This window comes from Panthera tigris, chromosome D1, assembly GCF_018350195.1.
Source record: "Panthera tigris isolate Pti1 chromosome D1, P.tigris_Pti1_mat1.1, whole genome shotgun sequence".
In the NCBI taxonomy this organism is placed as follows: domain Eukaryota; kingdom Metazoa; phylum Chordata; class Mammalia; order Carnivora; family Felidae; genus Panthera; species Panthera tigris.
Window position 1 is genome coordinate 54,061,362 of NC_056669.1, and position 15,510 is coordinate 54,076,871.

General features: G+C 35.3%; 1 protein-coding gene across 5 annotated transcripts in view; it reads left to right on the forward strand.

Annotated features, from left to right (window-relative positions):
• The window catches only part of RSF1 (remodeling and spacing factor 1), a 158,687-nt gene that overhangs the window by 124,367 nt on the left and 18,810 nt on the right, over positions 1 to 15,510 (forward strand). For all 5 annotated transcript variants that reach the window (XM_042957506.1, XM_042957507.1, XM_042957509.1 and 2 more), the window contains 5 exons: positions 651 to 857; positions 5,397 to 5,501; positions 6,730 to 6,809; positions 11,811 to 11,865; positions 13,206 to 13,315. In XM_042957506.1, coding sequence (XP_042813440.1) covers positions 651 to 857; positions 5,397 to 5,501; positions 6,730 to 6,809; positions 11,811 to 11,865; positions 13,206 to 13,315 — 557 coding nt within the window. The remainder of the gene's footprint in view (positions 1 to 650; positions 858 to 5,396; positions 5,502 to 6,729; positions 6,810 to 11,810; positions 11,866 to 13,205; positions 13,316 to 15,510) is intronic.

Below are 15,510 nucleotides of genomic sequence, written 5' to 3' on the forward strand. Positions count from 1 at the left end.
ATTAAAAGACTGTGAAACCAGGGAGTAAAAAAGCAGTTTACAACATTATAAACTTATTCTCTGAATAATATTTCAATATTTGTCAGGATTTTTATATGCAGTTCTGACCTATAAAAAATTTTACATTCACCTCTAATATGGGAATTTAAATTTTTATGTTAACAATATGTGAGAATATAGTCAGTGCTCTATTATAAATAGAGCCTTTAAAATGTGCATGGCCTTTGACCCAGAATCCTCTTCAAGGAATTTATCCTAACCACAGAGGTTTGTAAAAATTTATATTTAGAAGGACCCATTTTTTATGAAAGTGAAAAACTGGGAAACTACCTAAATGTCTGTCTAGTAAGAGATTAGATAAATACAGCTATGTGATGGCATATCATACAGTCATCTACAGTGATGTAAATAATATTTTTTCACTAGGGAAAATATTTAAAAGAGAGAATGTTAATTATAATCCCCTCCAACAAAAATAGAATAAATTATGAAAATATGTACCAAAATTTAATAGTAGGTAGATCTGTGATAAGGATATAATAATTTTCCTTTTCTTCTTATATATTGACTAAACATGGACATATAATCAGAAGTTTGTTTTTTAACGTTCTCATTATACCAAATTATCCCAATTTTTAATTTTATACAAGGTAAAACCCAAAGGCAAAGTTCGATGGACTGGTTCTCGAACACGTGGCAGGTGGAAATATTCTAGCAATGATGAAAGTGAAGGGTCGGACAGTGAAAAATCATCTGCAGCTTCAGAAGAAGAGGAAGAAAAAGAAAGCGAAGAAGCCATCCTAGCAGATGATGATGAACCGTGCAAAAAATGTGGCCTTCCAAACCATCCTGAACTAGTATGTACCTGATCTAAATGGACAGTCTTCATCTTACTGGCATGTTGTGGTTACTCAAAGGCAGTCTAACTCTTCTAGGTTTGATCATGATTTGAAATTTTTTTATTGCTGCGCAACTTATGTGTACAAAATAATCTTTGTTTCTCAAATAATAACCCAATTCTGCTTTCATTCTACTTGGTTTATATATTGCTATTTCCTCTACTTAAGGATACACTCTTAACCTCTTCTCACAATCAGTGAATTAGTCAAATATGTTTATTCTCTTCTTTTTCTTTAAATGTTTCTTCTTTCCCTTTCAGTTAATTCATAATGATATTTCTGAAGTGCCAACTTTAAAGAAGGCCTAATGGCCTTAGTGCCTTCTGTGGAAACATTTAAGTCAAGTAGTAACCTAGTAGGGCTTTACACTTTGGGAAATAGGCAGTCTTAAAGAAAAAAAAAAAAAAAACAATTAAGAAGATAAATTATAGACCATATATATTCAGAAGAATAGTGAGATTTACATGGTACTTTCTTACCCAGGAAGTTCTTCAAAGATAGCCTAAATCAGGAAAACCAGTTCCTAACCTGTTTATATATTTTTTGCAGTTCATAAGTGCTTTCTAGAGAGCCTGTTGAAGAAACACTCTTGTAAATGAATGCCCCATTCTATACAACCAGCCTTTTTTTTTTTTTTTTAATAGATCTGACTTGAGAGGCAATTTCCAACTACTAAGTAGAAAGAAAAGTAAAGAAAGATGGTTCCACGTAGGTAGAATTTTGTTTAGCAGAAACTTTTTGGAATCCATTAAAGTTTGGAAAATTCATCCGAGGTAGTTCTCCAAGACTCTTTTTCCTAGAAAGCTCTGGGGGGTAATGGGAAAAGCATTGGAACAGGACACACTTGGATGGAGGTCCTGCTTTCACCCCTTATTAGGTGCTCTAGTTTGTATCTTAATTTCTTTGTTATAAAATGAAAATAATACCACATACTTCTTTTGAGGGCTATTTTTAGTAAGTTATGTAAAGTTGACCTACCACAATTCCTGACCTCTAGTATGTGCTAGTTTAAAGTTATTTGTGGTTTACTTGTTCTTTTCTTCCTTGATGTTAAAATCATACCTGGAAATTAAATGTATCAATGATGTTTATCATATCCCCGCAGTTTCAGAGAATTCAAGTAAAAGATAAAACTTAGAACCAGAGAATGACTTTAGCTCTGAGAAGAATATATGTTGAAATTATGCTGAAAAGACCCTTCCAAGAATTTTTATGATCATCAGGCTGTGAAAATTAGGTCAAGATTTTTGTGTGAGGCCAAGAAGAGATTTCCGATAGTGGTTTTTTTCTGCTCTCCAAATGAAAAACTAACACGTGTGTTCTTTCCTGGCCATTTCTATATCTTTTTAAAATAAGAGAGTGCACTTTAACTGAGGCAGCAATAGATGTCAACAACAAAAGGGGTGTGAGGAAATGAGACGTAAAATGAGGTGAGCAGAGATGATACTGAGGAGATGGAGAAGTTGCACCCTCCTTGGAATACACACAGGACTTTCATTTATTTCGTTATTTTAATGACTGCTCTGAAAATCCCATTGCTGGTTACTGTGCTAAAAAGGAATGACATTGGAAACTGAAGATCCAAATGTGGATTTCTTGTGCCCAGTGTTTAAGAATAATCATCAAATGGGGCGCCTGGGTGGCTCAGTCGGTTGAGCGGCCAACTTCGGCTCAGGTCATGATCTCGCGGTCCGTGAGTTCGAGCCCTGCGTCGGGCTCTGGGCTGACAGCTCAGAGCCTGGAGCCTGTTTCAGATTCTGTGTCTCCCTCTCTCTGACCCTCCCCCATTCATGCTCTGTCTCTCTCTGTCTCAAAAATAAATAAACGTTAAAAAAAAATTAAAAAAAAAAAAAAAGAATAATCATCAAATCAAAATGTCAAGCAACTACTATATGTTATGTGGTAGGGAAATGATTCTGAATTAGAAAGACATGGTCCCTGTCCTCACTGAGCTTACAGCAGAAAAATAAATTCATTTATAAGTATAGAACTCTATGGGGTGTTCCAGATGTTTTAGTCAAAGTAAATGCATTATTGCCTGAGGCTTGGAAACCTTACCTAGTAGTTTATTTTAATGGAATTTTATATTTATTGCAGAATAGAGACAAACATCATTTTTAAAAAGTTGCATTCCAAAAGTTTACTTTTAATTTTGTTATTTAAAATTTAGATTATGTTTTATCTTGGAAACAATGTGATAAATGAAATCAGGTGCCCAGGTTAGTCCACATATGCCTGTGTGATCAGTCAGTCATATAACTCAAGTGTAACACTAACATGACTTAGTATGGAATTCTGGGTATTGGCAGCAAATGGTGATGATGCATTGTATGGAGAAAGGGAAAGATAGTTTTTCACTTCCAAATCGTTGCACATGGATGCACATCCCACCACCCTCCTCTATCCTCCATGGTTCGTGTGAGCAGTTTAGAAACTGCTTTACGTATATATTACAGTTGAACACATAAATGAAGTATAGAGAATTGGAGCCAGCTTTCTCAGTGTCAGAGAAAAGAAGTTAAGAGATAAGCAAGCACAAAGGCTAGAATGGGCCCTGTGGTGCTGGCTTAGAACTGGAGATACTAGTATGAACTGATGTTTGTTTATTTTAATATAGATACCTGTATATGCATAGGTTGCTATACATACGTCTGCTTCCTAGCTCTGTCCTCTGAGAGAGCTTAGAAGTGGTCATACCTAGTATCATAGCATTCAGTACCTAGATGGTGGTTTCTAAATACCATTCTCCAATCATGGAACCAGGGCTTCTAGGAGAAATGGCTAGTTCAAAGGCTTGGGCAGGGAAAATACAAGGTGCGCCTGGAGCATCCTGTCCTGAAGTGTCAGAGAGTAAAAAAGTGCTTTCAAAGAAAAGATGCAAATGAGTCTTAAGGACACAGGAGCCTACCTGGAAAAACTCCCAGTGTGTCTGTGGCTGGGGCAACTTGAACAATAAATTAATAGTTTAGGTTCTAGCCTAAAGAAAATAAACCTTATTAGTTAATCCTGATATAAAGAAGTGATTGAAAAACAAATAAATGGAAGGAGAAGGGCATATTTTCTTTACAGAATTTCAAATAGTAGAAGGCATGGAAATAGCGAATCATCATTAGAACACCACCGTAACAGCTGTTGTAAGCAATAATTGTAGCACAGATGAGTGCTAAAATTAGTGGGTGAAATTTATTAATTACTGTGGTTGATTTTAGCTTATATCTCCAAATTCTTTGATACTCCTCCCTCTAGAAAGTGGAGCTTAATTCTCCTCCCCTTGAATGTGGGCTGGACTTGTCCTTTCTAATGAGAATAGGTATGGAAAGTGAAAAGCAGTAACTTTACAGTGATGAAAACCAACAGATACTATCATAATCAAGTAATCAAGGTTAATATTACTACTAATAAGTCATAGTGGTGTCATGTACTCCCAGGTATGATGCAGTGAGCAGGGCACTTCACCTCTGTTGAATTCTTCTCCAAAACGCATAACCTCAGTCTAATCAAGAGAAGACTTCAGACAAACCCAAAATGAGGGGCAGTCTACATAATATCTGACTAGTACTCTTCAAAATTGTCAAAGTCATTGAAAACAGAAACACCAAGTTATTACAGATCAGAGGAGATTGAGAAAACATGGTTAAATGGGATATAATATCCTGGATTTTTCTGGAATCAGAAAAAAGACATTAGTGGAAAAGCTGGTGAAATCTGAATATGGTTTATTGGTTACTTAAGAGTAATGTACTGATGTTAATTTCTTAATTTTGATAAATGTCCCATGGCTATGTAAGATGTTAACATGAATGGAAGCAGGATAAAAGATTTATGAAAACTCTACTGTCTTTGCAACTCTTCTGTAAATCTAAAATTATTTAAAAATAAGGTTTTTTTAAGTTAAACATTCCTGAGTGTACGTTTCAAGTTTTAGAGAATTGGTCATCTTAAACTCCGATAACATAAAGTGACAACTTAAGGCTAATTATTAGCCTTTGCTTGCGAACATGATGGCCCTTAAGTATAGCTTCATTCCTTATACCTTCATCCCTTTCTTATTTGAATTGACATGATAAAAAGAATCATGAATGTTTCTTACAGACCAGCAATTGAAATGCTATTTAAAGTGGGATTTATGTGTATTTTTAAAATCTTCTGTGTGGTAGGGAAGTTTATGATCCTTGAGCTATAAAACTCTATTATAAAAAGAATATATTATTATAGCCCTTGAGGAACACTAAAAAAGGATTATAACTCTAGTTCAGAAGAATTTGTAATTTTTCACCAAATTTTGCAGGTCAGCATTTTGTAAATGATTTTATTTTACTTTTTAAAAAACTGACGTTAGGTCCCTCATTACAGAGTTTTTTAGTTTTAGGCAAATAAAGATACTTTGATATAGCATATTTCTTAGTACAGTTCTAAAAAATATTGAAATGTCTTTAACTTGAGAATCAATGAATTTTAGTTACAGTTAGGTTGACATTAACCTGTGGTTTATTTCAGATTCTTCTGTGTGACTCTTGTGACAGTGGATACCACACTGCCTGCCTTCGCCCTCCTCTGATGATCATCCCAGATGGAGAATGGTTCTGCCCGCCTTGCCAACATGTATGACCCAGCATAGCTTTGTTTGTAGTCTTCAGTTTTATAGTCCAATTAATGAGACTTCTTGACAGCCACTAAACATTTTTAATCTTCGAAGCAATTTCTAAATATTATTTATCTTTTGTTTGAAGTTCTGTGAATTTTTTAGACTATTGGAAAACTACCTTTTATTAATATCTTTTAAACCTTTTTTTTTTTTTTTTTACTCCCAGAGCATTTATTTCTCAAGGACCTCTAATTTTTATAAAATTATAATCTCTTAATTTTTTTCACACTTGTTAACAGGCAAAAATGGCCCCAAATTAAAATGATTTGTGAGGGAAGAAATAAGTTTCTTCCTGTTCTTGTTTCATCCTCTTTTCCATTTCTACCTACCTCCTTCTTGTCAGTTTTATGGATGGTATTATGAATTATGTAGCACTATGATGCTACTATGAATAGAAACATGGATTATATTTCTCTTCTATCTTGACTCAGGTAAATTTCTTTTGAAAGCTGAAGAATAGGTTCTTTTTATGCCACCATACCCAAGGGGTCTCTCTCTTACAAGTCCAGTCTCATTTCACTTTAGAAATGATGGGCATTATCGCATTTCCCAGTAAAGTGGACTTCCTTGGCTTAACATAGCTTTATCAGTTACATTCTTCAGCTCTTTTTTGACCCAGTAACCATGTGGCATGGTTTTGTAATTTTTTGACATCCGCTTTTGAAAAATAGTGATTGGCACCATTATATTATATTTTATGTAGAACTTTCTCCCTTAAAAATGTTGTGGGGTTTTTAAAACGTTTTAATCACTATCATGTAAGCATGTGGAGCCAAATGCTATTTTAAACATTCATTACTACCAGCTAGATAGGCATAGGATGTATTTCTTGATGAGGCTATAAGTTTCCCTAACATGTGCATTACTTCAGAGATAACTGTGCCCATCTTTAGTTCAGTGGAGGCCAGGGCACCTCTTGATTTAATTAAACAGAAGGAGCATCTCAGTGTTTCCTTACTCTGTGGCCCCTTATCGGCTCTCATAATAGCACAGTATCCATGACCTAACTAAAATTCAAGGGATAAATGATTGTGGAAAGGTGTTAAAAATGACATTCCTGGGGGCTCCTGGCTGGCTTAGTTGGTAGAGCATATGACCCTTGATCATGAGTTCAAGCTTCGCATTGGGCATAGAGCTTACTTTAAAAATAATAATAATAGTAACACTTATGTTTTGCTCTTCCAGAAACTACTGTGTGAGAAATTAGAAGAACAGTTGCAGGATTTGGATGTGGCCTTAAAGAAGAAGGAGCGTGCTGAACGCAGGTATTGTGAAATGTGTGTTAACGTTTTACTTGAGAATTTGATAGCAAAATTGTCTTCCAGTACAGGTTAATATATCTTTCTAAAGCAGGAATTGGCAAACTGTGACCTGTAGGTCAAATTTGGCGTGCTTCTTGTTTTTATACTGCCTACTAAGAATTTTATTTTTCATTTTTAAATGATTGGGAAAAAAATCAAAACAAGAATCTTATTTCATGACACATGAAAATGATACAGTCTGAATTCATGGTTCAGAAAAAAAGTGTTATTGGAACACAGCCATGTTCATTTGTTTATATATTGCCTGTTGCTGCTTTTGCACTACAGCAGCACAGTTGACTAGTTGCAACAGAGACCATATGACCTGCCACGCCTAATTTATTATCTGTCCTTTTACAGGAAAAGTTTGCCCACTCTTGATCTAAAACATTTATCAAAACCTACTCTGAATAAATATTGGCCCAATTATTGTGGAGGATATGTACCTTACTCAGTATGTAGTGAGTACAAGAAGATTCTAAGAACTGGTCTAGTTACCCATGTCATCTCTTTGGTGGGCGGAATTAATACCGGTGAGATAAAGAGCATTTAAATGCTGAACTATGTCATAAGAGTCATAACTTACAGTCATAAGAAATGCCTCCCTTTTCGATATACCACTGCAATGTCGTCTTAAAGCAGTTGGAGAATGCTTCTTGGAGGAGGTAAGAATGGAGTTGAACCCAATCTTTAAAAGGGGGCTCAAAATCAAGACAGTAAGTTTATGTTTATTTATATTGATGTGTACCTTCTTTGATTAATTGCTAAACAGTTTTTCATGCCTACTGTGTACCAAACTGAAGAGAAAAGGTGAGTGAGCCAAACTCTCCTTAGATGGAGCTCAGCTCTGTCAGAATACAGACATTGGAGCCGGTGATACAGTAAAGTAGATCAAGGTATATTCCGAGCAATACAAGAACACTGTGGAGGGGCATTTTAGTTGGGTTAGGGATTTGGGTTATCGGGCAAGTCCTTGGAAGGTAACTTAGGGTTGGACATGCAGAGAAAGGTATTTCAGGCAAAGAACCAAATGCAAGCAAGGACAAAGTGTGAACATGAGAGTGGGAGAGTGGTAGGAGATGAAGCTATAAAAGTGGGTTGAGGCTGAACTGTGAACTGTTTGGCCTATTTGAGTAGGGAATTTGAATTCTTCCTTATAGGTGGTAAGAGAGCCATCAAGGAGAGATAAGTATGATCAGATTTTTATTTCAGAAAAAATGCCCTGGTAACACTAAGAAGAAGGAATTAAAGTCCATACTGTTGCAGTAGAGACTAGGAGAGCCAGTGAGGCCTGAACTGGGGCATTCATTATGCAAGAAAGTGGGTGTGTTCAAGAGAATCTTCCGAAAATTAAGCAGTAGGATTTGATGCCCATTCGTACTTAGTATGAGAAAATCTAAGCAATGTCTCCTGGTTGGTCTTATTACCTTCATTTGCTGCTGCTGTAACTTTTACCTGCTATCTCACAGTCTTCCCCCCAAAGTGTAGCTTGCTTTATAAAGGCAGTCAGCTAGCTCATTTGATAATCCACAGACTTTACTCTGCAAACTGTGCACTCTGTGCGTTCAGCCTCTAGATCCTGTTTTTGTCCTTACTAGTCAGCTTGAGCTCTCTGGTTTATAATGGATGCTACTTGGTTTAAAGACAAAATTAGTCTCTAAAGTTAACTAGGAGATTAAAGTACCTCATTGTTTAAAATCAGTTTTCTAAATGCCTTTGTATTTAGAAACTGGGTAATAGTCCTATATATAATTATTAGGACTCTTTTGATATTCAGAGTTGTCCCTGTTTTTATTTTTGACACTGGAAAAAAATCTAACTTAAGGATGCTTCAAATTAAATCATAATAAAAATTAGGCATTTTCTTTATTCTTTTTGAAGTCTGCCTGCCCTGCTGAGAAATGAGCAGTTTTCTCATGTCCTGAAGCTGATTTGACTCAGCAAGGCAGATAATTAATAGGTTCAGACCTTAAGGGCTTGGAAAAAAATATATTCTCTAAACATCAGGTCTGTAAACCACCTAAGAATTTGTCTGATACTCAGATTAATTATATCTGCTTGTTTTTTTGGAGACTTATGATGCTTATGCCTTTTATATTTGGAAAGACTGGTTAAATATTTTGGACTGTTGCCTCATATACTATAAAGTATACTGTTGCAATTAAGGAATATTTAAAAATTTTAAATTTTAGAAATTTATGTTCAAATACGCCACAGTATTTGTTCACACTAGTGGTCTGTCATTTACTAACTCATTTGCTTTCTCTTCTACCTTTGATAGTCCTCTTTACTTAAATGTCATCCTTTAAGAGGACATCTATAATTGTGGCTTTGGATCACACACTAAATCCTTTTTGAGATTGGATCACAGAAAGGAGTGCCAAGTTGTTACAAGGAGACCAGTCTGGCACAAAGCCAGTTAACTGAATTAATTGCTGTTGTTTTTTAATTCTCCCTAATAATCTGGGTAAAAAAGTTTTCCTTATAGCTCCTAATGTACATGCTTCCTGATGTATATGAATCTTAGGGGCTCTAAACAGCAAAATATTTATATTTCTAAAGTAACTAATAAGTATAAATTCCGGGTGACTTCATCTGTTTTTAAAAATGAGCATTTCTATTCATCCTTTTTAAAATGTGTGAAATAATTTCTAGAAACTTTGAGCCTAGCACAAGGGCATCTTTCCCCTTGTTCATTCATTTATTCAACATTTAGTGAGCACTTACTTTATGCCAGGCAATGTAAGCAACATGAAGTATATTATGTGGCCTTTATCTTAAAGGGCTCTAAAGTATGGTGAAAAAGATGGATTTGTCAGTGAGTAATTAGTGACTAGCTAGCGGCGGTCTACAGAGCTGGAGCTGTGATGCTCCGTGAAATTTGATGTTTCTCAGAAGTTCCTCCAACTGGTTTGTAAACATCCCTTCCAGACCTTGGTGCCAGAAATTATTTGGGAATTCAAATAGCTCTGTACTTTCAGAGTACTTTTACTAGTGTTCACTAGCAAGAGAGTTGGATTTAATCAGGGTTGGAATTTTCCAGGTAATGTAACAGAGGGAAGGAGAGAAAGAGACAAGGAATTTGAAAGTGTATGCAAAGGAGTATTTATATTGATGGACCGTGGAGTCTAAGCCAGGTAAGAGGGCAAGTAAGGACATAAGGGAGTCATGGACAGTGAAAAGACGCTAGGGTCAATGTATAGACGTCCCACTGGAGTCAGGGAATTGTTGAAATCAGTGTACCAGAGGGAGTGAGCGGGAAAGGGAGCCAGTAGAAGTCAGAGAATAGATTCCCTGAACCTGAAATTTTAGGAGGGGTGTGGTTATTTGTAATGATGAGGCCTGGGCCCAATATGATCTTTGAGCTAGGTGGTGGTGAGATGGAATGGAAGATGTATCTTTCTGTAAGACTAATGAGCAAGAGAATGCTGTTATGAGAAATCATACCTACCTTCAAGATCCTACTCATTAACACCTATTTAAAGCCTCAACTTCCTCAGCTCTTCAAACAAGTTATTCTTTTTTCATGTTTCCATTATACCTATTAGTAATGAGCTACAGTCAGTTGTTAAATAATTGTGAGGACAAGAACCATGTATTATTTACCTTTAGGATTCCCAAGCCTGAAACAAATCATTACCTAATATGGTGGATGTGAACTAAATGTTTTTCAGCTGGGTTGAGGAGATAATAATAATTAAGTGAAAGTAGATTTTTAGGTATAAAAGAGGAAACTGCTACAACAGTAAACTTGGTCAGTTTAAGGACGGATAAATGTTGAACATATCTAGTATGAAAGAGGAAACTGATAAAATAGTAAACTTGGTTAGTTTAAGGACAGATATGTGTTGAACATATTTAGTACAGAGAACTCAAGTTCTGACTTACCCATGAAGCCTTCCCTGTTAATTTCAGCTAGTATTGTTCTTGCCTTTCCTAGTTTTTAATTCATTAACTGTACTATTTTTTATTAGGTTTTGATTAAAATAACTTTATCATTTTCTTACCTGCCAATTTTACTGAATGGCTTTATAACCCATCTCAAAAAGACTATAAGATTCTTGTTACCAGAGCCAAGAGGGCAACATAAGCTGTGTTCTAAAGGACCCAGGTGACTGGATGATTAATACCCTTCTATAAGGGACATCATCACAAATAAAAGGAGGAGGAGTGGTCACTATTTTCTTTCAGTTCAACATACATATAACACCTCATCTGTTCTTGGTGAATTGAATTAACTTTGAGAGAACCAATTTATTATGTAAAATTTGTTGAATTAAAATCAACAAAGGTTTGTTTCTTTGAAAAGAAACTATGGAGATCTCGTTAGTGTTCTAAATCCACATTTTCTGGAGAAGTGTTAACTGGCTCTAAAAATAATCTTCATTGGAGCAAGTAGGGTGCAGAGCCATGTGGCTGCATTGCCTTTTTTCCTCCTCTTTAAAAGATTGGTCTTGGTATCATTCACTGGGACCTTGACATGGTTCTATTGTATAGAATTCTTTTTATATGTGTATATATATATATATATATATATATATATATATATATATATATACTGTATATATTACCATGAGATGATAGCTGTATGTACACATATATGAAAACTTCCAGCATAACAAAGATCTAGTTTGTCCAGTGTTGACTGTCTAATCACTTTATCAGTGAGTCTCTTCATGAAGTTTCCTTGTCTATTTCAGTTTGCAGGTTTTATTTTATCAGTATAATTACTTATAAGGCTACAGTTTTCAGCTACATCTTTTTGCAATTTTTACCATTAGAAAGTTGTGTGCCTCCCACAGATAATAATACGATAAGCTTTATAGACAGTAGCTAACGTCTGTGACCTAGCCTCTGCTATTACCATGAAATCAAAATTTTAGTAGTCTGTGTTAATAATGTTTTCCTAACAATTTTATTTTTAGCAAATCTCATTTTGCATGCATTTTTGTTTTTCATTTAAAGGAAAGAACGTTTGGTGTATGTGGGTATCAGTATTGAGAACATCATTCCTCCACAAGTAAGTTTCTGGTTTGCAGTATTTTTTAAAGAAGAGACTACCATAATTGTTCTAAAATTAACCCACTGTGTGTAATGTGAGTAGTTTTAAATATATAGTGTACCTATCTTATTAAAAATAAAATTTAAGACCTTAAATCACCTGTATTTTCCTTCATGATAAAAATTACATATATACTGGGATGCCTGGATGGCTCATTCAGTAGAGGGGGTGACTCTGGATCCTCAGGGTCGTGAGTTTGACCCCTATGATGGGTGTAGAGTTTACTTAAATACTACTACTACTACTACTACTACTACTACTACTACAATTAAATATATACTGATAACTCCAAAATGTAATACCATCCAAATCAGATTTATATAACTCACCCCAGTAGGCTCTATATTCTCCTTTCCTCCTGTTTTTTTTTAAAGCCCTGTGTTGGGTAATTTGTTTTTAGCTTCTTTATGTGTTATTTATATAAAGTGACAAAAGAATAGTTCAGGGTTTTTAATTCTGTGCTTTAGGGGTTGGTTATTAGAAACTTCAATATTTGTTCTTAACCGATGGTTTCTTTGGAGGGTTATTGTTTTGCATTTATTGGTCTAATTTATAATTACGGATGTCTCATGAGTGAAAGTACATGTAACATGGTTTTCATTTCAAATGAAGAAATGTTCTTAATTTCATACATTATTTAGTTTGGGCTTAATTAAATCACACACTTAAGTAAGTGGTCTTGGTTAGTTACTGTCCTTCAGCACCATGCTTCTTTTTTTTATAAATCCATTATTTTGTTGATTCAGCATACTTAGTGAATATCTTACATGTGTTAAATTATTGGTTAAAAAATTATCATTGGAGGGCAGCCTTGATGACTCAGTTGGTTGAGCATCCAACTTCAGCTCACATCGTGATCTCACAGTTGGTGAGTTTTAGGCCCCACATCAGGCTCACTGCTATCAGCACAGAGCCTGCTCCGGATCCTCTGTCCCCCCTCTCTCTCTTTCCCTCCCCTGCTCACTCGCTCTCTCTCTCTCTCTCTCTGTCTCAAAAATAAATAAACATTAAAAAATTTATCAGTGGGGAAACTTCATCATGGTGGTTTTAAAAGAGGTAATTGTAAAATCACAGAAACATAAGAATTTTAATACAGAAGTGCTTCAGCCTTTGATCACCAATATTCTTTTTAATCTCTCTACTTAGCGTTTCTGTGTGTATTCAGTTTTGGGCAGGGGATCACCTCATTTTTTCAGATCTTTTACATGTGCTGTCTAAACAGACATTAGAAAACTATTAATTTCAAGTAACTTTCTGTCCTAATAACCTACATATTTATTATCATATTTTTAAACCAGGAGCCAGATTTTTCTGAAGATCATGAAGAAAAGAAAAAAGATTCAAAAAAATCCAAAGCAAACTTGCTTGAAAGGCGGTCAACAAGAACACGGAAATGTATAAGTTATAGGTATGAAATATGTAGAAATGGTTATAATGAAAAAGTGTAAAATGTTTTTTAAATTATACAACATGGCCCCAAAGTATCTGCTTTTCCCCATCATAATGGCCATTAGTAGTTGTATATATGTTACTTACTGTCTTTAGAATCATACAGCTTAAGAGCAGCCAGCATGATCTTTTCAAAATGTAAACTTGCTCATGTCATCCTCTTCTGCTTTGTCAAATTTCTATAGCTCTTGGAGTAAGGATTGGTGCCTTTACAAGGCCCCTAAAGGCACTGCATAGCCCACTCTGTGCTTAGCTTTTTGGTTCCATCTCATCCACATTTTTCCTTACTCTGTCAATATCAACCACAGTCTTCTTTCAGCTCCTTTGCATATGCTATTTATTGTACCTAAGACCTCCCTCCTGTTTTTGCTTGTTAACCTTCTCTTAATCAAATCTATTATATGCCCTCATAGCAACCAGTTCTTCTTTTGAAAGCACTTATGATGATTGTAATGATTGTGATTTTAATTATTGAATTAATATTTCTCTCCCCCATTGGACTATTGTTAGCATGAAGGTAAGGACCAATGTCTGTTTCACACATGCTTCTGCCTTTTACAGCTAGCATAGTGCCCCGAGTAGTAAGTGTTCCATAAATGCCTGTTGAAAGATTCAGTAAATATAATTTGGTTTACTGTCTGCCACCAGAAATATCAGAGAGGAAAGGAGGGAGACAGAGTTTTCCAAGGTCACTCTGTTAGTAGCTAAACCTACACTAAAATGTTGTCTTCTAAATGTCTGCTAGTCTAGTGTTCTTTCCACTTGTCTCACTAAAATAATAAGTAAGTTATATTCTAATTATTGTAGATCATTGTTTGACCTCTGGTCTCCTTAGATAACACCAAAAGAGTCTTTAACTTGAATAACTGGAGGTGAGAAACAAAATTGATTTCATGGAAGTTTGAGCTTGCTTCTTGTTTATGAACTTTTTCATCAGTGATCATGGAAGAGTTCCCATGTATTGTTTGCTGCTGTTGTTAATTGTTAAAGCTGTAAAATGCACTGCAATCAGTAAATGTAAAATCCTTAATACATATGAGAATGGTACCCATCTTATTCTTTAAAAAACAAAAGCTTTGAAAAATAAAAAACACCATTTTATATGAAATCATTATAACTAATGAAATCAAAGTCTACTGATGGGAAGGGCAAGCATAAAGTCAAGTTCTGCTGTAATCCAACATATGTTTTCCTAAAAATTATCATCCTGTGCAAAAACACAATAAAAACCATAGGGATTATAGGAAAATATGGAGGTAGGGCCACACTCAGAAATTTCAGTAGTGACACTTTTTTTTAAAGATGTGACTCTAATAAAAATGCAGTACCATTTGGCAGATGTTAAATGGTTAAGAACTAATATAAATACTGCACTAAATATGACATTTTATGCTGAAAAAGCCCTGGTTTGTCTGTGGAAGTGATTGAGGTGGGTTGCAATTTGTAAATTATTATGTGGTGGTAGAAGGAGAGTTCTTTGAAATCAACCAGAAAGTTGTAACACCAGACGCAGCTGGCTATAACTTATAACACACATGATGAGGTGAGGTTGCTGGTGGATATTTGAGGTGTGTGTGTGTGTGTGTGTGTGTGTGTGTGTGTGTGTGTGTGTGTTGTGTGTTGTGTATGCCTGTGTGGCTAGGTGCACTTCTCTACATTTACCTAGTGTTTATCACAAATAAAATTACTTACAGGTATAAAATACACATTATGCTTGAATTGTTTCCTAATGTATCAGTCATGTTATAACAATTTACATTTTCAGAACAAGCCTTCTAGCAGGACTATATTATCTTTCAACCTTGATGTTGCTAAAGGAAGCAGGGATTTACTCTTAGTATTGTGTCTTGGATATACACCCAGAAGTGAGATTGCTGGATAATCATATGGTGGTTCTCTTTTTGTTTTATTGGGGAACTGCTGTGATGTTTTCCATGGCAGCTGCGCCATTTTGCATTGCCACCAGCAGTGTATAGTGTTTCCAGGTTTTCCACATCCTTGCCAACAGTTGTTGGCTTTGGGTTTTTTGTTTGTTTTTGGGGTTTTGTTTGTTTGCTGTTTTTGTTTTTGTTTTTGTTTTTGTTTTTGTTTTTGTTTTTGTTTTTGTTTTTGCTGGTGACTGTCCTAGCAGATGTGAAGGCAGTATCTCATGAT